The following is a 22,784-nucleotide window of genomic DNA, read 5'->3' as shown; positions in this document are numbered from 1 at the left end:
AAAGTACCCCATGCCAATCTCTAGGTATGGTGAAGGCTATGTGATGATGTGGGGCTATTTTAATTCCAAAGGCCAAGGGAACTTTATCAGGATGCATAGTATCCTAATTTTTTTTTTTTTTTTAATACTTAAAAATAAAAATCTGCCTGCCTCTATGGGAATTTAACATAGGGGTGTACTCACTTATGCACCATGTATTTTAAGGAAGAACATTTATTTATTTACGATACATTATTCATTCACAAAGAAAATTGGTGTCCTTAAAGGTTGGATTTTTCCTAATTTTTTTAAATTGAGGCATTAAGTTCAATTTCCAAAATATGATTTTTTATTCCTCTTTTTAGTCAACTTTAGCATGGGTGTATTCACTTATGCATTGCACTGTATATATAACTATATAATAGTTATTTATAGATATTTTTCTATTCTTGTGCCGTTCTGAATATCATTAAATTTAAAGGATTTGTTGTGGAATATTTTGAGTGTATCATAAAATCAGAATAATTCTCTCGGTTTAGTGATTCCCTAGTTATTTTTTTTCATTGTCCTAATCAGGTCAGGCAAGTAAATTTCTCTGAGTCTTGTCCCTTAAATTTTACACACACACACACACACACATATATATACACACACACACATATATATATATATATATTATATATATGTATTATGTATAATAACTGACAGACACTATCATTTCAGCCGCTCTGTGCAGCTCGCACAGAGCGAGGCTGAACATAGGAGCTCAACTTCGCGGCTGAGACACGAATATACTATTAACTTAAAGCTTTTACTCTTAAACAAACGGCACGTCCACTTTAATAAAATAATAATATTCAGCAAACCTTCTGTAGCCTACTTTCTTCAATCTGTCTCTCTTCTCTAGTGGGTTGGGCTAATCCAAAAGATGTGAAAACAAGGGGGGTGTTCTGAAGACAGACTGTTACCTGTGAAACAGGGGTGCTCTGAAAACACCCCCATTAGCAATTAGTGCTTTCCTCCTGATGAAATGAACGGGGCAAAACTCAAAAAATCGACCAATCAGAATTTTGGTCGAGCCAGAACGTAACGACCAAATAATCGACTAATTGACTGGGAGATTACAGCCCTAATATACATACACACACATACATACATACATACATACATATATATACAGTATACCCATATGTCCGTGTGTGTGACTCGGCATTCAAATCTGACTGGCCAATGTCCATCGGCTCGTATAGTTACTACTTGGAGGTGATTGGGCCCAGGCAAGACCCCATGACGTCAATCCGACGTAACGTACATGGCTGACTGAATAGGAACCCTGGTTTCCTGAAGGGAACGAGAGGCTGCATCCTGTTCCCTTCAGGGAACCAGGGTTACATACGTAACCTGAGACATTATTAGGTTGTTGACATCACATCATCTACCTCTGAAAATGGCAAGCTTAAATGCTCCTTTGGATAGCATATACAGTGCAAACTAGTTCAAATTGAATAGTCATTCAAGTCTCATCTGATTGGAAATTCATTTATACAAGAAATTTCACATAACTCAATTACACTTCTCACCAAACTATTTTCAGTAGGTTTAATTGAAAAATCCAAAAAGAAACATTGTTTCATTGTTAACTACATTGAGCAATTACAGAAACAAAGTATTTTATACAGAGATATCGTACAACATTTTCTATATCAGACATTTAAATCTATTAGTTAAAAAAGCATACAGTATAGACATGCATTATTTACACATACAGGTCTATTGAAATAGAAAACTTAAAACATTCTGGATTAAATCACTATAGTTAGCTAAGATCAATACATTAATACATAATCAGTACATGTTAAGTGTAACATGCCAAAGTCCATTACTGTCTGGGAAGAATTAATCCCACTATTATGTATATCATACTCCTTGGCATTAGACCTTATTTTTCAATAAAAAAATAAATAATAATAATAAAAAAAAAAAAAAAAAATCAGACTTCTTTAAAAAAAAAAAGCAAGAAAGAAATAACTATATTTTTATGACATATATTCCTTACACATAACATGGAAAATATTTTTGATTGACACAATCCTATTTTTAAATCATCAGTAAAAAGGAGGAATGTATGGCTTGAGGAATATCATACTTTAGATTAAAAGGCACGAAAACTCCATTCCTACATTGTCTTTGAACAAAGTCTGTCTTAAAATTCACAAGTGTTACATAAAATATAATTATATGCATACACTAAACTTAATGTTATGCCAAAATTAATGAGTTTTGTTAACAGAATACTGGGAGGACAAAAATCGCAGGACTTCACCAATATCATCACTACCACAATTCCAGATTTCCAGTGCTGGCAAATCCTGGATTTTCTCGAATCTTCCAGTAAGTGCCATTTGTCACCCATACCTCTCTTCCAGCGTGATCTAGGGTTTTTCTGATGAAAGAGAAATATTTGTTCATTGTTTTAATTAAGGCATTTACAATTACACCTGAATGTATTTAGTTGATGAATCATCTGTGTTGATTCATTCTGAATATGCAGAAGTTCATGGCTATTTAAAAAAAAATTATATTATCTGCTAAATATTCCATTAATATATTATGCGATCCTCTGACATAATTATAAACCTTAGTATTAATAAATCGCAGTATATTTTACCAGGAGAGAGTTTAGAACAAAAAAAACTTAATATGGGATAAATATTGAGACTCACATAAAGAAACGCGGAACATGCTCTTCACCCCTTTTGGCCATTGCCTTGCGTCGGTCACGCTGTTTCTCCTCCATTTCATCCTTACATTTATCAGCTTCCACCACTTTACCCTGTTCAAGAAGTCTGCAAGGAAAATATACATTTACAGGTGCATCTAAAAAAAATTATATTGAGGAAAAGTAAAAAAAAAAAACTTTGTCTAATGAATCTAGAATATATGAAAGTGAAACTTTTTTAATTAAATTACAAAGTAAAATAGATCAAGTCTTTTATTTTATTTTATTTTATTTTATATCTCTGAGCTCTTTAGAGCTCTGCAATTGCATTCTTACTAGTAATACTTTAATTAGAGAGCTCTCTAATTGTAATTGTTACTAGTAATAATTCAATTGTAGAGCTCCGTAATTAAAAATGAATGGAAGTCAATGGAGACATATGACTAGTAAAAATTCATTTGTAGAGCTCTCTAATTGGAATTGTTACTAGTAAGAATTGAATTAGAGAGCTCTGTAATTGTAATTCTTACTAGTAATAATTGAATTAGAGAGCTCTCTAATTGTAATTTTTACTAGTAATAATTGAATTAGAGAGCTCTCTAATTGTAATTGCTACTAGTAAGAATTGAATTGTAGAGCTCTCTAATTGAATTCTTACTAGTAAAAATGCAATTACGACGAGTAACTCTGGGTAAAATTTAAGCTAAAACGGCTTGCCATACACTGAGTTGTGCCGAGTTCACATTACACAATTTTTTTTAAAGTCATCAGATCACTGTTCTTTTCACATTGCACGACTATCTGGGAAACTTAGTTTGCGGACCAGACAAACACGCGCGAGAAGTGATAAGACATAATGCAAGATTACGAGACTGGAATAGAAACATTTGGAATGGAATGGAAAAATCAAATAGACATTGGTGCTCCTGCCAAAGTTCGACAAAACTTTCCTCCATTTCTTGGATCCAAATAGACCATGAAGGAGCCTTTTCGGGAACTGAAGCCATGTTTGCTGATATTTAGGTCTATAACTCCTCCCCGAACTTCCCGCTGCCTATTATCTTGCTCTCGCATTGGTTGTAGGTCATCGCTGATGTAATTTCCAGGCAGAAGGATTTTCGCAGACAGGTCCAGATATTTAGCATGCCAAATATCTCATTGGGGTTGGCGACGCATCATTGATTCTCTCAGATCGTGTCTTTCATAATGCACACTGCGTGATTGTCATTCGCATGAACGAGCTATTTTGGGCATTTGTTGGCGATTTCGCAAAATCTGTCGGCGAGTGAAAATCAGGGCTAAAATCGTGCTATGTGAACTCTGCATTACTAGTATGCAGTCTTCTGATTGAGAACTACCTATGCTCCCTACTATGCTATGCTCCTGTTTCCCTTAGTCTTAGTTTCCATTTTCTTTTGTTCTTGTATTTTGGTTGTTTCCACGGTTACTGAATATGTTCACTTGTAACTTTAGTTACACATTGTGTGTATATAATGCCCTCAGTTCCCTTGGTTCATTGTCCTCTCTTCTCCCTGCCTGTTTAAAACATTAGTATTTTTTGTAGAAAACCTGTGAAACTAAAGCGGAATCAATGGGTTTTGTTTTGGCCATATGTATAGTATAAATTACAGTTCAAAAGGTCAAAAAGATTGTTTTCTCTCTAATTACAGACCACATACCTTTGGTCTGGACGGAAGCGAGAGTCTGTTGGAGGCAATTTATCCTTTATATCAGGGGTCAGTTCATTGAGCTCTCTGGCATACTGGGAGAAGCCAAAGTAGTCAAAGTAATCATCTGGTTGAGGATCTGTGAATTATGATATAGACAATCTCTTAACATTCAACTAAACAATATAATGTGTGCAGTTTGACATGTTAAAACAAATCTTTTACAGCAGAACTAAAAGTTAATCAGGTTCTAATAAAACTAGATTGCAATAAAACTGTAAAATGTATGTCATGACCTGCATGGCCATGCATGGTCACTCACTGGGCTTCCAGATGCATTGTGGGTTGGGAAAGGTATCACAGAAAATGCCTTCATGCCATGATCCCCCGAAGCGGTGTAGCACTCTGCCAGCACGGCCGAGAACGGTGCCCTGTACTTCATTCTTGCCGCTATCTTCACCCCAATAACGTGACTGGACAAACAAGAAATAATATTAGAGTTATTATATACACATGTCTGACAATTTTACTTGAAACTGGCAATCTGGTCTTAATTGTACACCGAATGTTTATTGGTTTTACAGTGCCTGTAAGAACATATATTTATTTGTTTATGGTGTCTAAATCTAATTTAAATATTATATTTAACTTTCCTTAAATTTTATTTCTTTATTCAAATGTATTTTTATTTAACAATTATTTGTTGATATGAGTTTGTGCTCCAAATGGTAAGTTAATGAAGCAGTACAGACCAATTTGACGGTGGGGAGCAAGCAGAAACAATCATTGACTGCTTGCACACTCAAAAGAACTAACGATCTCATGGACTTTGTCTTTCAAGTTTATTTAGCCAGTTTTGCACGTTTTTTGCAAATACATTTTAGGAGAAGCTTTACCATTGACGAGTCAGAGTGTTGATTGATCATGACTCAAGAGGAAGCTCCAGTCTGTCTCGAGGAAGGTATACGAAGGTATAGCTATGTGTCTTTAAAGGAGAACTTGGTAACTTTTTTAACTTAATAAAACGGTCTAGAAATCATTTGGATGGTTAAACAACCTGTTCTGGTGATATTGGTGACTTTCCCCGCTCCCCTCAGCGTTCCCAGGCGGAAAACCAACCTTGCAACTTGGGGACTACCGTCCCGGCAAGATAGAAATTGGAAGTCTCGTGAGAAGCGAGAACTAGAACGAGAATGAGCGCGAAACAAATTGCTTTACGGCAATTCGACATAAACACCCACGCATGTATGATGTATTACCAGATTACCCACCTCGGTAGACATAGCTCCACACGATACAGTTGGCTTGCTCCGATCAAAACAAACGCACATGAGCAGCGATAGAGAGGGGGAGGAGGCCGCCGCAAGTGAGTTTTTTACGACTGTGTTGTGAAATATACGCCCCCCCACAGCTGTAGGGGGAGCTCGTGGGGAAAACATGCGACAACAAAAGGGAAAATCAGCGAAGAAGTGACTAGAGTTCGCTAGAGTTGCAGAGTTCTCCTTTAAAGCAATGTGGTTATCAGCTGAAGTGTTGTGGTAAAATGAACGAACAAGCATATGAATGTTCCGTTAGAAACCCTTAAGTTTACATGTAAATTAGGCCTAAATTACGGACAAGAAATATGAACTTTTGATTTATGTGCGAAGATAATTAAACAGCCAGCAAGAATGGCTGATTCGGACACTGATTTAAACACTGGTTTACCCGATAAAGATTTCAAAGAAGAGATGTTTCGAATGCGCGCTCAGAGCCGGCAAACTGTCACACATGTAGCATCTGGACCATTGAGACACGCACAAATTATTCATTTTATTTAATGAATAATACAGCAAACTCACTCTCCCAACAAATGCCTATTAAACTTCCCCCAAAATGAACATCCCAAATGAAGCTAACACACAGAACCCGGTGTCCTGTTACAGAACACATTAATACTGATAAGACTTTTTATGACCCCAAAAGGAATTTGCATAGAGTTGTGACTCACTTAATTCTTGCGGAGGAGAAATACACCCTTTTAATCCTATATATTCTATATATATCCACTTGAGAAATGTATAAACATGTATCTAATTTTCCCATCTCATGATTTTCTTTTTATGTGGTTTGGCCTATGAATTCATTCTCTCTTTTAAACTCTTTTGGATGAATGTTTCAGACTTGCATACACTGGTTAACCAAAATCATATGTGTAGCATGTTTAGTCTCTATAAACTCCAATCTTCGTACCCCATTTGTTAATTTACATTACATTTTTGCTAACTTTGTGTATTATAAGAATCTTTAAGATTCTTTTGTTAAACACCAAATCAAATTACATGTTCAAAGGCCTGTTTGAACAAAAGGTTGTAAAGATATTCCCTCCAGAGGGAACAACTTCTTATTGGCTCACGCTTTAAAAACTACTGATCACAAGATCACGCCTCTTAGTCCCTTTCTGAAATCCTGATGTTAAGATAATGCTGAACTAGAAGTTTTCTAAGGACCACCAAGCTTGTGCCAGGCTGCGGCCTTGTCTTTCCATTCACCAAAGATCCTCTGACTCTCTCTCATCAAGACAACATCAGCAAAGATCAACTGGAGCCTCAACAAATTGCATCAGGACAGTTTAATTCAAATGGGCGAGACATGAAAGTATCAAACTTAGTCTCATTATTTGATACATTAAGTATTCTTACCTTACTGTTGATCTGCAGAATTTCAAACAATGCTAGAATTTCTTGCTTTCCTGTATTCTGCTTCAGCTTTCTTTTCCTTGGTAAACTGTATGCATGCATGTATGTATGTTAGAGTAGTTTAAGTGTTTAGTCTAGTTAATAAAAGTCTTTTTCATGTCACACATAAAGTTGTACGTATTTCAAGCTCATATACAGTGGGTACGGAAAGTTTTCAGACCCCCCTTAAATTTTTCACTCTTTGTTATATTGCAGCCATTTGCTAAAATCATTTAAGTTTTTTTTTTTTTTTTTATTGTACACACAGCACCCCACATTCACAGAAAAATACAGAATTGCTGACATTTTTGCACATTTATTAAAAAAGAAAAACTGAAATATCACATGGTCCTAAGTATTCAGACCCTTTGCTGTGACACTCATATTTAACTCAGGTGCTGTCCATTTCTTCTGATCATCCTTCACTCTAAAAAATAAAACATTGGGTCAACAAAAAAAAATATGTTAACGTTTTCCACTAGAATTTTTATGTTAAGACTACTGGCAGAATTACATTAATTCAAAGCGATGTTTTGAGTACGGTGAATTACTTTTTTGGGGCCACAATAAAACGCATTTCTAAGTAACATGAACTTAATAATTTTCAACATGAATGCAAGTAATTAAGTTGATCCAACATAATGTTTTAAGTTAGGTGAAGCAGTTTTTTGGCCACAATAAAACACATTTCTAAGTAACATGAACTTAATAATTAAGTTGATCTCTGCAAGAGTTAAGTTGAGCCCTTTTGATTTGAAGCTGATTAGGCTACTCTTTTAAACATACATGTAACATTCATCTTTTAATATATTTCCCTTTCAAAACATTTAAATGAACTGTATTACCATGTCCTTTCTAATACAACGTAAAGCATACATTTTCTTAGAAATCAACCTGTGTACTTATCACTTCAAATCAAACATTCAATTGAAATGTATGGTCACTACACTGTCATTGGTCTGTCATTGGTTTTTTGTTCTCCTCCGATCTACATTGATCTCATAAATTGCCTCTGTGAAGTTTGAACACAGAAAACATTTCCACAAGATAAGGCAACGTTATTTTAGTACAATTTACACCCAGCGGTAACTTAGGAAAAAAAAAAATCTCTGAATGCTTAACGTGAAACTTCGGTCTTCCGACCTATTACCATCGTGTCAATTCTCTATTGATTTTGATGGTAATATCAATTTTGATTAACGTTAATATGCGCGAGGGAGGGAGGGAGAGCAAGACAGTTTGAAGACTGTGAGAATGCGCGCGCGCGGCCGGAGGAGGGTCTCTCTCTCTCTCTGCTCGTTCTCTCAGTAACATGCAAGGGCGCCTGTCACAATTGTAAACAATAAAAACGAAATTTGGAAAACTAAAACGGAATTCATAGGGCCCAACATAACTCCGACTTGTTTTGAGCAAAGTATCTGAACAAATAGTGTAAGGTTAGCTATACTCAATCAGTGACAGGCTACAGCTACTAGCTAACTTTACCTCGGCACGACTAACTTATACTATCAACAGCACTGCTCAAATTTCAGAGTAAGGACTTCCAGATTTCGGTATTCGGTTACAGTAGGCTATCACCAACAGAATCCTGAGCGAATGCGAATATGTGTAAGCATAAAATTACTTACCATTCACCACATTACGCTTCAGCGAGTTTCAGCTGTGGCCACACTTGTCTGGCCTTAAACATGCGCAAGGAAACTGTGGACCGTTTACACGTCATCAAATAGTTTTTTACATTAACAGAACTTAAAATTAAATAAATTTTTGATTAACTGAAAATGTTAAACTCTGACAAGTCATGATAGTATATTGAATCAATAGGTATAATTTGTGTGTCATCCCAGCTCAATAAAATAACAATTACAAGTAAAAAGTCTAACAGCATCTCAGAACTTGATTTTTTATTTCACAACAATATATATATTTAAGTAATGACTAAAGGTCCTCTGAATTAGTTTTTAGAGTGTTGAGATGGTTCTACACCTTCATTTGAGTCCAGCTGTGTTTGATTATACTGATTGGACTTGATTAGGAAAGCCACACACCTGTCTATATAAGACCTTACAGCTCACAGTGCATGTCAGAGCAAATGAGAATCATGAGGTCAAAGGAACTGCCTGAAGAGCACAGAGACAGAATTGTGGCAAGGCACAGATCTGGCCAAGGTTACAAAAAAAATTCTGCAGCACTTAAGGTTCCTAAGAGCACAGTGGCCTCCATAATCCTTAAATGGAAGACGTTTGGGACGACCAGAACCCTTCCTAGAGCTGGCCGTCCGGCCAAACTGAGCTATCGGGGGAGAAGAGCCTTGGTGAGAGAGGTAAAGAAGAACCCAAAGATCACTGTGGCTGAGCTCCAGAGATGCAGTCGGGAGATGGGAGAAAGTTGTAGTAAGTCAACCATCACTGCAGCCATCCACCAGTCGGGGCTTTATGGCAGAGTGGCCCGACGGAAGCCTCTCCCTCAGTGCAAGACACATGAAAGCACACCTGAAGGACTCCAAGATGGTGATAAATAAGATTCTCTGGTCTGATGAGACCAAGATAGAACTTTTTGGCCTTAATTCTAAGCGGTATGTGTGGATAAAACCAGGCACTGCTCATCACCTGTCCAATACAGTCTCAACAGTGAAGCATGGTGGTGGCAGCATCATGCTGTGGGGGTGTTTTTCAGCTGCAGGGACAGGACGACTGGTTGCAATCGAGGGAAAGATGAATGCGGCCAAGTACAGGGATATCCTGGACGAAAACCTTCTCCAGAGTGCTCTGGACCTCAGACTGGGCCGAAGGTTCACCTTCCAACAAGACAATGACCCTAAGCACACAGCTAAAATAACGAAGGAGTGGCTTCACAACAACTCCGTGACTGTTCTTGAATGGCCCAGCCAGAGCCCTGACTTAAACCCAATTGAGCATCTCTGGAGAGACCTGAAAATGGCTGTCCACCAACGTTTACCATCCAACCTGACAGAACTGGAGAGGATCTGCAAGGAGGAATGGCAGAGGATACCCAAATCCAGGTGTGAAAAACTTGTTGCATCTTTCCCAAAAAGACTCATGGCTGTATTAGATCAAAAGGGTGCTTCTACTAAATACTGAGCAAAGGGTCTGAATACTTAGGACCATGTGATATTTCAGTTTTTCTTTTTTAATAAATGTGCAAAAATGTCAACAATTCTGTGTTTTTCTGTCAATATGGGGTGCTGTGTGTACAATAATGAGAAAGAAAAAAAAAGAACTTAAATGATTTTAGCAAATGGCTGCAATATAACAAAGAGTGAAAAATTTAAGGGGGTCTGAATACTTTCCGTACCCACTGTATACTGGAGTCACTAATCATGCAGATTTTGACTACTTGCTCTTAGTAGTACTGTAAAGTAAGAAAGACATTTCCCATACCCCGGAAATGTACATTTCTTAGAATGAACAAACAATTAACACTGAGTGTTCACAGGACAAACAGGTTAATTGATTGTAATATTAATTTTACAACATTAAGTTAATTATATTAACTGATCCAAATATTCAAATAAAGTTATGATTGATTATTAATATTTCTTTAGAGGTCAAAATTAAAGATATGAGAAGCTGGTTTCAACCTAAATTGACACAAATTAATGCATTCTATTTTAATGTAACAAAATGGATTTTTAGCCTTGACAAATCAGAATCTGATAAAAGTAAAGAGGTTATGGAAACTGGTGTGGAACAAAGTAGTCTGTGATAATAATGATGAGCCAAGTCAGTATGCAGCAGCAGGTGCTGCTATATTCACCTATACCATGTTTGGTCTCTATAAATTGGTACTTTGAAGATCAAAATGATTGTGTACATGATATGCCGATAGCTGCACAACATATTAGTATTACAAGAATCTTTCTTAGTTTCTTCATCAGAAACCAATCCAGCTGCATATGCAAATGAGCACGCTTAAAACAAAGATTCATAAATCAACCACAGAGGAATTTTTCCGCTTGGAAATTCCACCCTTCTCATTGGTCAAGCAAACCCGGAGAGGTGGGGCCTTTCTCATGCTTTATTAGAGACAAATTCACAGTGACGCTGCTCTCTCTTCTTCTGGCTCTCTACTGCTGCTTCTTCAGGTTGATGTCTGTGGGGACCAAGGGCCCCGGCAGGCCATGACCACCGCCTGCTATGCTTTCACTCTCCCAAAGGAGTCAGACTGTATTTTCTTCAATCCAACTCAGAAGAAAACTGCAACCTTACCATCACTGAATGGGCAACGATCAACTCTTGGCCTTCTCGGTACGTTCAGGGTGCCGTGCTGTCCAGCGTGGCCTCAGCAGGCCCCAGGGCAGCAGGCCTCGACTCACAACCAGCCATGTGCTCATTCAGGAGGGAGAGGACTCTCTCAACCACAACAGAATCAAGGACAACCTCAGGAGTTCAACGTCTTCATTCAATGCAGAAGTCGTCCATAGCAACTCCCACCATTTGCTCTGCGTGTCCTTTCCGGCCCAGGGCCGGCAGGTCACGATCTGCTCTCCAGCCATGAGAACAGAGTCGAACTAGCCATGCAAGTTCATCATATCTTCATCCAGCGGAGAAGAAAACGATTGCAACTTCAACATTTGACACTCACGGAACCATCAACAACTTCAATTTTCAATCACTTCAAGAACTGGGTCCACTGCACAGACTATGAAAGTATCAATTTAATGAGGTGCTCTGAAAATGATAAGCTGATGGTTCTTTTCATAGTTAAATGGATCTTTTCCATAGTTCCATTTCCTGCTTCCGGTTCCATATCACTCACCATTTTACCTATGCATGTATGTATGTATGTTTGTTTAGTTTAGGTACATTTGTGATTTAGTTAATAAAACTTGTGCACAATATGTATTTGGTTCTGATTCTCTGCTTGCAACAAAGTCTATTTTACGATCTTGATCTTGTTACATGCTCCAAGCGCTGTACATGCTAAGAAATTATTATTTTTCGGTGGCCACGAAAGATACGCTTTTCTTAGAATAAATGAATAATCAAAAGAGTTCATTGGACGAACTGATTAATTGATTGTAATAATAATAATTTAGCTACATCACGTTAATTCAATTAACTGACTCAAATATTAATTAATCATAACAAGTTATTAATATTTCCCCTTTGAGCTAACTCGTTACAACATGAACTGTCCTTCTGAACATGAACTTTCCTTCTGAACATGAACGGTTCTTCAGAACATAGGCTTCTCTTGCCTACTCCTTGCTGCCAGAGACCTGGCAACGCTTCCTCTCACACAGCTGAGACAAAATTGGCTTGAGGGAGGAAACAGTTGAAACCCTCAGTGTGGCTTGAAGATGCTCATCAGCAAGTCTGGACCTGTACTTTGACTTATTGAAGTTGTGCTCCCAAAAATGCACATGGTCCGCTTGAACATCCTGGAGAGCTCAGGGAAGGTGGGTGGCAATTCTCTCAAAAAATGTCCAAGCTTGTCTGCGTTTTCACTCACCTCCCTGAACTTGGCTTTGAGTTCAGAATTGCACTACAGGTCAGTGAGCTCCATTTGAAGTAGAGGAGAATAAGGGGTCAGGAAAATTTTGAAAAGTGGCTCTGTGCGTCTTGAAGTCCGCAAACCTGCGATCAAATTCCTCCTGTAGCTTCATAATGGCATCAGCATACTTCTCACCACTGAATGGTATGCCCACATCCATGAGTGCCTTGCATGCTGGAAAATGGCAGAGGTTTGTCTGAGAGAGCTGGGCTTTCCATAACACAAGTTTTGTGGAGAATGCCCTCACATTGTCATAGGCAGCACTCACAAGCTGCCCCTGGCCTTGTAACTTCCTGTTCAGTACATTCAGCTCCTGTGTGATGTCAATAAGAAAAGCTAAGTCCATGAGCCATTTGGGATCACTTAACACAGGAACAGCCATCCCATCCTTCTTTATGAAGGCTTTCACTTCTGCTCTCAACTCAAAAAACCTCTTCAAGACGTTTCCCCTACTGAGCTAATGTACCTCTGTGAAGTAGAGCACATATTCTGACTATTTCGTCCAAAAAGGCACGGAACTGCCGGTGCTTTAAGCCCCTAGATCTGATATGGTTGATACATTTCACAACAACAGACATCACATTGTCAAACCTCAGGGATTTGCCTCAAAGGCCCTGCTGATGGATAATGCAGTGCAGAGCAATGGCCTCCTCCACATTCTCCTCTTCCAGTTTTCTTTGAACAAGTGCCACCAGTCCATTTTTCCTTCCTGTCATTCCGTCGGTCGTTATTCCAGCAAACCTCTTCCATGGCAAACCTGCATCCTCAATAGCACCACACAGCTGGCGGAATATCTCCTGAGCGGTGGTCTGACCATGCATTGGAATCACAGCAAGCAACTCCTCGATCACTTCAAAATTGTCGTCAACACCACGGACATGTACTGCGGACTACAGTGTTGTCTGTGCTCTCATCAAGAGCGACTGAGTATGCACAAAAACGTTTGGCTTTCTCACGCAGTTGATCATATGTTTTCTGACAGGTCAGAAATGTGCTCTGCCACTGTGTTAGCTGAAAGGCTGATGTTGCTAAACTGACCCTTCTTTTCTGGACAGACTTTACTTGCAGCTAGTAACATGCACTTTTTGATGAACTCCTTCCTTGAACGGCTTACCGGCCTTCGCAATCATCTCTCTCACCACGTAACTAGCTTCGACTGCTGCTTCATTCTCTTTCTTTGCTTTCTTGAATAAATCTTGTTGCCTCAATAGACATTTTTTAAAGGGCACCTATTATGCAAAATTCACTTTTACATGGTGTTTGAACATAAATGTGTGTTGGCAGTGTGTGTACTACACAACCACCCTATAATGATAAAAATCCACCCAGTGCTTTTTTTATAATCCCCATAAATCATAAGCACTGTCTCAGAACAAGCTGTTCTCAGATTCGGGGCAATGTGACGTCACTTTGCACAGGCCCCTCCCACGACTGTTGATTGACACTACAGTTTGAGCATAGACCTGCCCTGAGTGAGCTGGACACAGTCCGCCAGTGTTTCGACGCTTGAGCAGCTGTAGACAAGAATGTCTCCTAAGCGATTGAGGTGTTTTGTTGTTGGATGTAAGAATGAACATGGCAGTCTTCATTTACTCTCGTTGTTACTTGAGGATGGATCTGTACTGTTTGTGATCCAGCTTACGGTCTTCAGAGCGACAGGACTAACGTTACTGACCACGGCAGAAATTAAAGTGAGAGCGCGTACTTTATGACAGCTCATGGAGTCGTTTTACGGATATAAGGTTTACCAGTTTATTAAGCACCCACTGAAAAGGTGTGTATATATTTGTTTACTGTTAGTTGTAACGAGTGTTTTGTGTACTTCGCTGTGCATGTTCCATGATAATGAAATGGAGAGAGAGAGAGAGTTTATGGATAAGACTTTAATGCTCACTTCTTATACTGTGTTTATTCAGCTCTTACTGTAATTCTCTGGAATAAAACTAACGCTTCATCTTTTGTGTGATGTACAATAAACTTAATTGAACTCATCAGTATATTTTGGTCATCATTCAGACAGGGTCTGCTACAGCAGGCTTGTATTAATAGTGGATAAAAGCAGATGACAAATAAGTTATAACCATAATTAAACTAAACTATACCTGTTCTATCTCCATACAGCATATATTCTCTGGCTCTGTAGGCATTATTGTCCGACTCCAAGTCGAAATGAACACCGCAACTGAGAGTTTCTGTTCTGATATTATCAGATGAGATTGTCCTGGCTCTGAGCTCTGAGCGCGAGCTTGTGAGGCTCCGCCCTTTGGGCCGTGCAGCAGCAGCTTATTTGATTAGATAAAGTTAGTTAGAAAGATAGATAGATTAGTTAAAAAGAAAGAAAGATAGATAAGTTAGTTAGAAAGATAGATTAGTAAGAAAGAAAGATAGATAGATTAGTTAGAAATAAAGATAGATTAGTTAGTTAGAAAGATAGATAGATTAGTAAGAAAGAAAGACAGATAGATAGATAAGTTAGTTAGAAAGATAGATAGATTAGAAGGAAAGAAAGAAAGAAAGAAAGAAAGATAGATAAGTTAGAAAGAAAGAAAGATATATAAGTTAGTTAGAAAGATTGATAGATTAGTAAGAAAGAAAGAAAGATAGATAAGTTAGTTAGAAAGAAAGATAGATAAGATAGTTCGAAAGATAGATAGATTAGTTAGTAAGAAAGAAAGAAAGATAAGTTAGTTAGAAAGAGATAGATTAGAAAGAAAGATAGATAAGATAGTTCGAAAGATAGATAGATTAGTTAGTAAGAAAGAAAGAAAGATAAGTTAGTTAGAAAGAGATAGATTAGAAAGAAAGAAAGATTAGTTAGAAAGAAAGAAAGATAGATAAGTTAGTTAGAAAGATAGATTAGTAAGAAAGAAAGAAAGATAGATAAGTTAGAAAGATATATAAGTTAGTTAGAAAGATAGATAGATTAGTAAGAAAGAAAGAAAGATAGATAAGTTAGTTAGAAAGATAGATAGATTAGAAAGAAAGAAAGAAAGAAAGATAGAAAGAAAGATTAGTAAGAAAGAAAGAAAGATAGATAAGTTAGTTAGAAAGATAGATAGATTAGAAGGAAAGAAAGAAAGAAAGAAAGAAAGAAAGAAAGAAAGAAAGAAAGAAAGATATATAGATAGATAAGTTAGAAAGAAAGAAAGATATATAAGTTAGTTAGAAAGATTGACAGATTAGTAAGAAAGAAAGAAAGATAGACAAGTTAGTTAGAAAGATAGATAAGTTAAAAAGAAAGAAAGATAGCTAAGTTAGTTAGAAATATAGATAGATTAGTTAGAAAGAAAGATAGATAGATTAGTTAGAAAGAAAGAAAGATAGATAAGTTAGTTAGAAAGATAGATTAGTGAGAAAGAAAGATAGATAAGTTAGTTAGAAAGATAGATAGATAGATAAGTTAGAAAGAAAGATATATGTTAGTTAGAAAGATAGATAGATTAGAAGGAAGGAAAGAAAGAAAGAAAGAAAGAAAGAAAGAAAGAAAGAAAGAAAGAAAGAAAGAAAGAAAGAAAGAAAGAAAGAAAGATAGATAAGTTAGAAAGAAAGAAAGATATATAAGTTAGTTAGAAAGATAGATTAGTAAGGAAGAAAGAAAGATAGATAAGTTAGTTAGAAAGAAAGATAGATAAGTTAGAAAGAAAGATATATAAGTTAGTTAGAAAGATAGATCGATAAGTTAGAAAGAAAGATATATAAGTTAGTTAGAAAGATAGATAGATTAGTAAGAAAGAAAGAAAGATAGATAAGTTAGTTAGAAAGATAGATAGATAGATTAGAAAGAAAGAAAGAAAGAAAGAAAGAAAGAAAGAAAGAAAGAAAGAAAGGAAGGAAGGAAAGAAAGATAGATAAGTTAGAAAGAAAGAAAGATATATAAGTTAGTTAGAAAGATTGATAGATTATTAAGAAAGAAAGATAGATAAATTAGTTAGAAAGAAATATAGATAAGTTAGTTAGAAAGATAGATAGATTAGTAAGAAAGAAAGAAAGAAAGATAGATATATAGATAGAGAAGTTAGAAAGAAAGAAAGATATATAAGTTAGTTAGAAAGATTGATAAATTAGTAAGAAAGAAAGAAAGATAGATAAGTTAGTTAGAAAGATAGATAGATTACTTAAAAAGAAAGAAAGATAGCTAAGTTAGTTAGAAATATAGATAGATTAGTTAGAAAGAAAGATAGATAGATTAGTTAGAAAGAAAGAAAGATAGATAAGTTAGTTAGAAAGATAGATTAGTAAGAAAGAAAGAAAGATAGATAAGTTAGTTAGAAAGATAGATAGATTAGTAAGAAAGAAAGATAGATAGGTAAGAAAGAAAGATAGATAGGTAAGAAAGAAAGATAGATAGGTAAGAAAGAAAGATAGATAGGTAAGAAAGAAAGATAGATAGGTAAGAAAGAAAGATAGATAGATTAGAAAGAAAGAAAGAAAGAAAGAAAGAAAGAAAGAAAGAAAGATATATAAGTTAGTTAGAAAGATAGATTAGTAAGGAAGAAAGAAAGATAGATAAGTTAGTTAGAAAGAAAGATAGATAAGTTAGAAAGAAAGATATATAAGTTAGTTAGAAAGATAGATAGATTAGTTAAAAAGAAAGAAAGATAGCTAAGTTAGTTAGAAATATAGATAGATTAGTTAGAATGAAAGAAAGATAGATAAGTTAGTTAGAAAGATAGATTAGTAAGAAAGAAAGAAAGATAGATAAAGTTAGTTAGAAAGATAGATAGATAAGTTAGAAAGAAAGATATATAAGTTAGTTAGAAAGATAGATAGATAGATTAGTAAGAAAGAAAGAAAGAAAGATAGATAAGTTAGTTAGAAAGATAGAAAGAAAGAAAGAAAGAAAGAAAGAAAGAAAGAAAGAAAGAAAGAAAGAAAGAAAGAAAGAAATATAAGTTAGTTAGAAAGATAGATAGATTAGTAAGAAAGAAAGAAAAATAGATAGATAAGATAGTTAGAAAGATAGATAGATTAGTTAGTTAGAAAGATAGATTAGAAGGAAAGAAAGATAGATAGATAGATAGATAGATAGATAGATAGATAGATAGATAGATAGATAGATAGATAGATAGATAGATAGATAGATAGATAGATAAGTTCGAAAGAAAGATAGATAAGTTAGTTAGAAAGATAGATTAGTAAGAAAGATAGATTAGTTAGAAAGAAAGATAGATAAGTTAGTTAGAAAGATAGATTAGTAAGAAAGAAAGATAGATAAGTTAGTTAGAAAGATAGATAGATTAGAAGGAAAGAAAGAAAGGAGGAAAGAAAGAAAGCAAGAAAGTAAGCAAGAAAGAAAGAAAGAAAGAAAGAAAGATATATAAGTTAGTTAGAAAGATAGATAGATTAGTTAAAAAGAAAGAAAGATAGCTAAGTTAGTTAGAAATATAGATAGATTAGTTAGAAAGAAAGATAGATAAGTTAGAAAGAAAGAAAGAAAGATAGATAAGTTAGTTAGAAAGATAGATTAGTAAGAAAGAAAGAAAGATAGATAAGTTAGTTAGAAAGATAGATAGATAAGTTAGTTAGAAAGATAGATAGATAAGTTAGAAAGATAGATAGATAAGTTAGAAAGAAAGATATATAAGTTAGTTAGAAAGATAGATAGATTAGTAAGAAAGAAAGAAAAATAGATAGATAAGATAGTTAGAAAGATAGATAGATTAGTTAGTTAGAAAGATAGATTAGAAGGAAAGAAAGATAGATAGATAGATAGATAGATAGATAGATAGATAGATAGATAGATAAGTTAGAAAGAAAGATAGATAAGTTAGTTAAAAAGATAGATTAGTAAGAAAGATAGATTAGTTAGAAAGAAAGATAGATAAGTTAGTTAGAAAGATAGATTAGTAAGAAAGAAAGATAGATAAGTTAGTTAGAAAGATAGATAGATTAGAAGGAAAGAAAGAAAAGAGGAAAGAAAGAAAGTAAGAAAGAAAGAAAGAAAGAAAGAAAGAAAGAAAGAAAGAAAGAAAGAAAGAAAGAAAGAAAGAAAGAAAGAAAGAAAGAAAGAAAGAAATATAAGTTAGTTAGAAAGATAGATAGATTAGAAGGAAAGAAAGAAAGAAAGAAAGAAAGAAAGAAAGAAAGAAAGAAAGAAAGAAAGAAAGAAAGAAAGAAAGAAAGAAAGAAATATAAGTTAGTTAGAAAGATAGATAGATTAGAAGGAAAGAAAGAAAGAAAGAAAGAAAGAAAGAAAGAAAGAAAGAAAGAAAGATATATAAGTTAGTTAGAAAGATAGATAGATTAGAAAGAAAGAAAGAAAGAAAGAAAGAAAGAAAGATAGATAAGTTAGTTAGAAAGATAGATAGATTAGAAAGAAAGAAAGAAAGATAGATAAGTTAGTTAGAAAGATAGATAGATTAGAAAGAAAGAAAGAAAGAAAGAAAGAAAGAATGAAAGAAAGAAAGATATATAAGTTAGTTAGAAAGATAGATTAGTAAGGAAGAAAGAAAGATAGATAAGTTAGTTAGAAAGAAAGATAGATAAGTTAGAAAGAAAGATATATAAGTTAGTTAGAAAGATAGATAGATTAGTTAAAAAGAAAGAAAGATAGCTAAGTTAGTTAGAAATATAGATAGATTAGTTAGAAAGAAAGATAGATAGATTAGTTAGAAAGAAAGAAAGATAGATAAGTTAGTTAGAAAGATAGATTAGTAAGAAAGAAAGAAAGATAGATAAGTTAGTTAGAAAGATAGATAGATAAGTTAGTTAGAAAGATAGATAGATAAGTTAGAAAGATAGATAGATAAGTTAGAAAGAAAGATATATAAGTTAGTTAGAAAGATAGATAGATAGATTAGTAAGAAAGAAAGATAGATAAGTTAGTTAGAAAGATAGATAGATTAGAAAGAAAGAAAGAAAGAAAGAAAGAAAGAAAGAAAGAAAGAAAGAAAGAAAGAAATATAAGTTAGTTAGAAAGATAGATAGATTAGTAAGAAAGAAAGAAAGATAGATAGATAATATAGTTAGAAAGATAGATAGATTAGTTAGAAAGAAAGATAGATAAGTTAGTTAGAAAGATAGATTAGAAGGAAAGAAAGAAAGTTAGAAAGATAGATAGATTAGTTAGAAAGAAAGATAGATAAGTTAGTTAGATAGATTAGAAGGAAAGAAAGAAAGAAAGAAAGAAAGAAAGAAAGAAAGAAAGAAAGAAAGAAAGAAAGAAAGAAAGAAAGAAAGAAAGAAAGAAAGAAAGAAAGAAAGAAAGATAGATAGATTAGTTAGAAAGAAAGAAAGATAGATAAGTTAGTTAGAAAGATAGATTAGTAAGAAAGAAAGAAAGATAGATAAGTTAGTTAGAAAGATAGATAGATAAGTTAGTTAGAAAGATAGATAGATAAGTTAGAAAGATAGATAGATAAGTTAGAAAGAAAGATATATAAGTTAGTTAGAAAGATAGATAGATAGATTAGTAAGAAAGAAAGATAGATAAGTTAGTTAGAAAGATAGATAGATTAGAAAGAAAGAAAGAAAGAAAGAAAGAAAGAAAGAAAGAAAAAAAGAAAGAAAGAAAGAAAGAAATATAAGTTAGTTAGAAAGATAGATAGATTAGTAAGAAAGAAAGAAAGATAGATAGATAATATAGTTAGAAAGATAGATAGATTAGTTAGAAAGAAAGATAGATAAGTTAGTTAGATAGATTAGAAGGAAAGAAAGAAAGAAAGAAAGAAAGAAAGAAAGAAAGAAAGAAAGAAAGAAAGAAAGAAAGAAAGAAAGAAAGAAAGATAGATAGATAGATAGATAGATAGATAGATAAGTTAGAAAGAAAGATAGATAAGTTAGTTAGAAAGATAGATTAGTAAGAAAGAAAGATAGATAAGTTAGTTAGAAAGATAGATAGATTAGAAGGAAAGAAAGAAAAGAGGAAAGAAAGAAAGTAAGAAAGAAAGAAAGAAAGAAAGAAAGAAAGAAAGAAAGAAAGAAAGAAAGAAAGAAAGAAAGAAAGAAAGAAAGAAAGAAATATAAGTTAGTTAGAAAGATAGATAGATTAGAAGGAAAGAAAGAAAGAAAGAAAGAAAGAAAGAAAGAAAGAAAGAAAGAAAGAAAGAAAGAAATATAAGTTAGTTAGAAAGATAGATAGATTAGAAGGAAAGAAAGAAAGAAAGAAAGAAAGAAAGAAAGAAAGAAAGAAAGAAAGAAAGATATATAAGTTAGTTAGAAAGATAGATAGATTAGAAAGAAAGAAAGAAAGAAAGAAAGAAAGAAAGAAAGATAGATAAGTTAGTTAGAAAGATAGATAGATTAGAAAGAAAGAAAGAAAGATAGATAAGTTAGTTAGAAAGATAGATAGATTAGAAAGAAAGAAAGAAAGAAAGAAAGAAAGAATGAAAGAAAGAAAGATATATAAGTTAGTTAGAAAGATAGATTAGTAAGGAAGAAAGAAAGATAGATAAGTTAGTTAGAAAGAAAGATAGATAAGTTAGAAAGAAAGATATATAAGTTAGTTAGAAAGATAGATAGATTAGTTAAAAAGAAAGAAAGATAGCTAAGTTAGTTAGAAATATAGATAGATTAGTTAGAAAGAAAGATAGATAGATTAGTTAGAAAGAAAGAAAGATAGATAAGTTAGTTAGAAAGATAGATTAGTAAGAAAGAAAGAAAGATAGATAAGTTAGTTAGAAAGATAGATAGATAAGTTAGTTAGAAAGATAGATAGATAAGTTAGAAAGATAGATAGATAAGTTAGAAAGAAAGATATATAAGTTAGTTAGAAAGATAGATAGATAGATTAGTAAGAAAGAAAGATAGATAAGTTAGTTAGAAAGATAGATAGATTAGAAAGAAAGAAAGAAAGAAAGAAAGAAAGAAAGAAAGAAAGAAAGAAAGAAAGAAATATAAGTTAGTTAGAAAGATAGATAGATTAGTAAGAAAGAAAGAAAGATAGATAGATAATATAGTTAGAAAGATAGATAGATTAGTTAGAAAGAAAGATAGATAAGTTAGTTAGAAAGATAGATTAGAAGGAAAGAAAGAAAGTTAGAAAGATAGATAGATTAGTTAGAAAGAAAGATAGATAAGTTAGTTAGATAGATTAGAAAGAAAGAAAGAAAGAAAGAAAGAAAGAAAGAAAGAAAGAAAGAAAGAAAGAAAGAAAGAAAGAAAGAAAGAAAGAAAGAAAGAAAGATAGATAGATTAGTTAGAAAGAAAGAAAGATAGATAAGTTAGTTAGAAAGATAGATTAGTAAGAAAGAAAGAAAGATAGATAAGTTAGTTAGAAAGATAGATAGATAAGTTAGTTAGAAAGATAGATAGATAAGTTAGAAAGATAGATAGATAAGTTAGAAAGAAAGATATATAAGTTAGTTAGAAAGATAGATAGATAGATTAGTAAGAAAGAAAGATAGATAAGTTAGTTAGAAAGATAGATAGATTAGAAAGAAAGAAAGAAAGAAAGAAAGAAAGAAAGAAAGAAAGAAAGAAAGAAAGAAAGAAATATAAGTTAGTTAGAAAGATAGATAGATTAGTAAGAAAGAAAGAAAGATAGATAGATAATATAGTTAGAAAGATAGATAGATTAGTTAGAAAGAAAGATAGATAAGTTAGTTAGATAGATTAGAAGGAAAGAAAGAAAGAAAGAAAGAAAGAAAGAAAGAAAGAAAGAAAGAAAGAAAGAAAGAAAGAAAGAAAGATAGATAGATAGATAGATAGATAGATAGATAAGTTAGAAAGAAAGATAGATAAGTTAGTTAGAAAGATAGATAAGTTAGTTAGAAAGATAGATAGATTAGTAAGAAAGAAAGAAAGAAAGATAGATAAGTTAGTTAGAAAGATAGATAGATAAGTTAGAAAGAAAGATATATAAGTTAGTTAGAAAGATAGATTAGAAAGAAAGAAAGAAAGAAAGAAAGAAAGAAAGAAAGAAAGAAAGAAAGAAAGAAAGATAAGTTAGTTAGTTAGAAAGATAGATAGATTAGTTCAAAAGAAAGAAAGATAGATAAGTTAGTTAGAAAGATAGATTAGTTAGAAAGAAAGATAGATAAGTTAGTTAGAAAGATAGATTAGTAAGAAAGAAAGATAGATAAGTTAGTTAGAAAGATAGATAGATTAGAAGGAAAGAAAGAAAGGAGGAAAGAAAGAAAGCAAGAAAGTAAGCAAGAAAGAAAGAAAGAAAGAAAGAAAGATATATAAGTTAGTTAGAAAGATAGATAGATTAGTTAAAAAGAAAGAAAGATAGCTAAGTTAGTT

General features: G+C 33.4%; 1 protein-coding gene across 2 annotated transcripts in view; it reads right to left on the bottom strand.

Moving 5' to 3' along the window:
• Positions 1-1,505: 1,505 nt before the first annotated feature.
• Positions 1,506-22,784, bottom strand: part of LOC311300456 (oxysterol-binding protein-related protein 7-like) — a 161,438-nt gene continuing 140,159 nt past the window's right edge. For both annotated transcript variants that reach the window (XM_084424733.1, XM_084424732.1), the window contains 4 exons: positions 4,688-4,838; positions 4,378-4,504; positions 2,703-2,825; positions 1,506-2,422 (listed from right to left, as the gene is read on the bottom strand). In XM_084424733.1, coding sequence (XP_084280859.1) covers positions 2,314-2,422; positions 2,703-2,825; positions 4,378-4,504; positions 4,688-4,838 — 510 coding nt within the window. In that variant the 3' untranslated portion in view covers positions 1,506-2,313. The remainder of the gene's footprint in view (positions 2,423-2,702; positions 2,826-4,377; positions 4,505-4,687; positions 4,839-22,784) is intronic.

The sequence above is a fragment of the Rutilus rutilus genome, assembly GCF_951802725.1.
Source record: "Rutilus rutilus genome assembly, chromosome: 11".
In the NCBI taxonomy this organism is placed as follows: domain Eukaryota; kingdom Metazoa; phylum Chordata; class Actinopteri; order Cypriniformes; family Leuciscidae; genus Rutilus; species Rutilus rutilus.
This window is presented reverse-complemented; position numbering and strand designations above follow the sequence as displayed.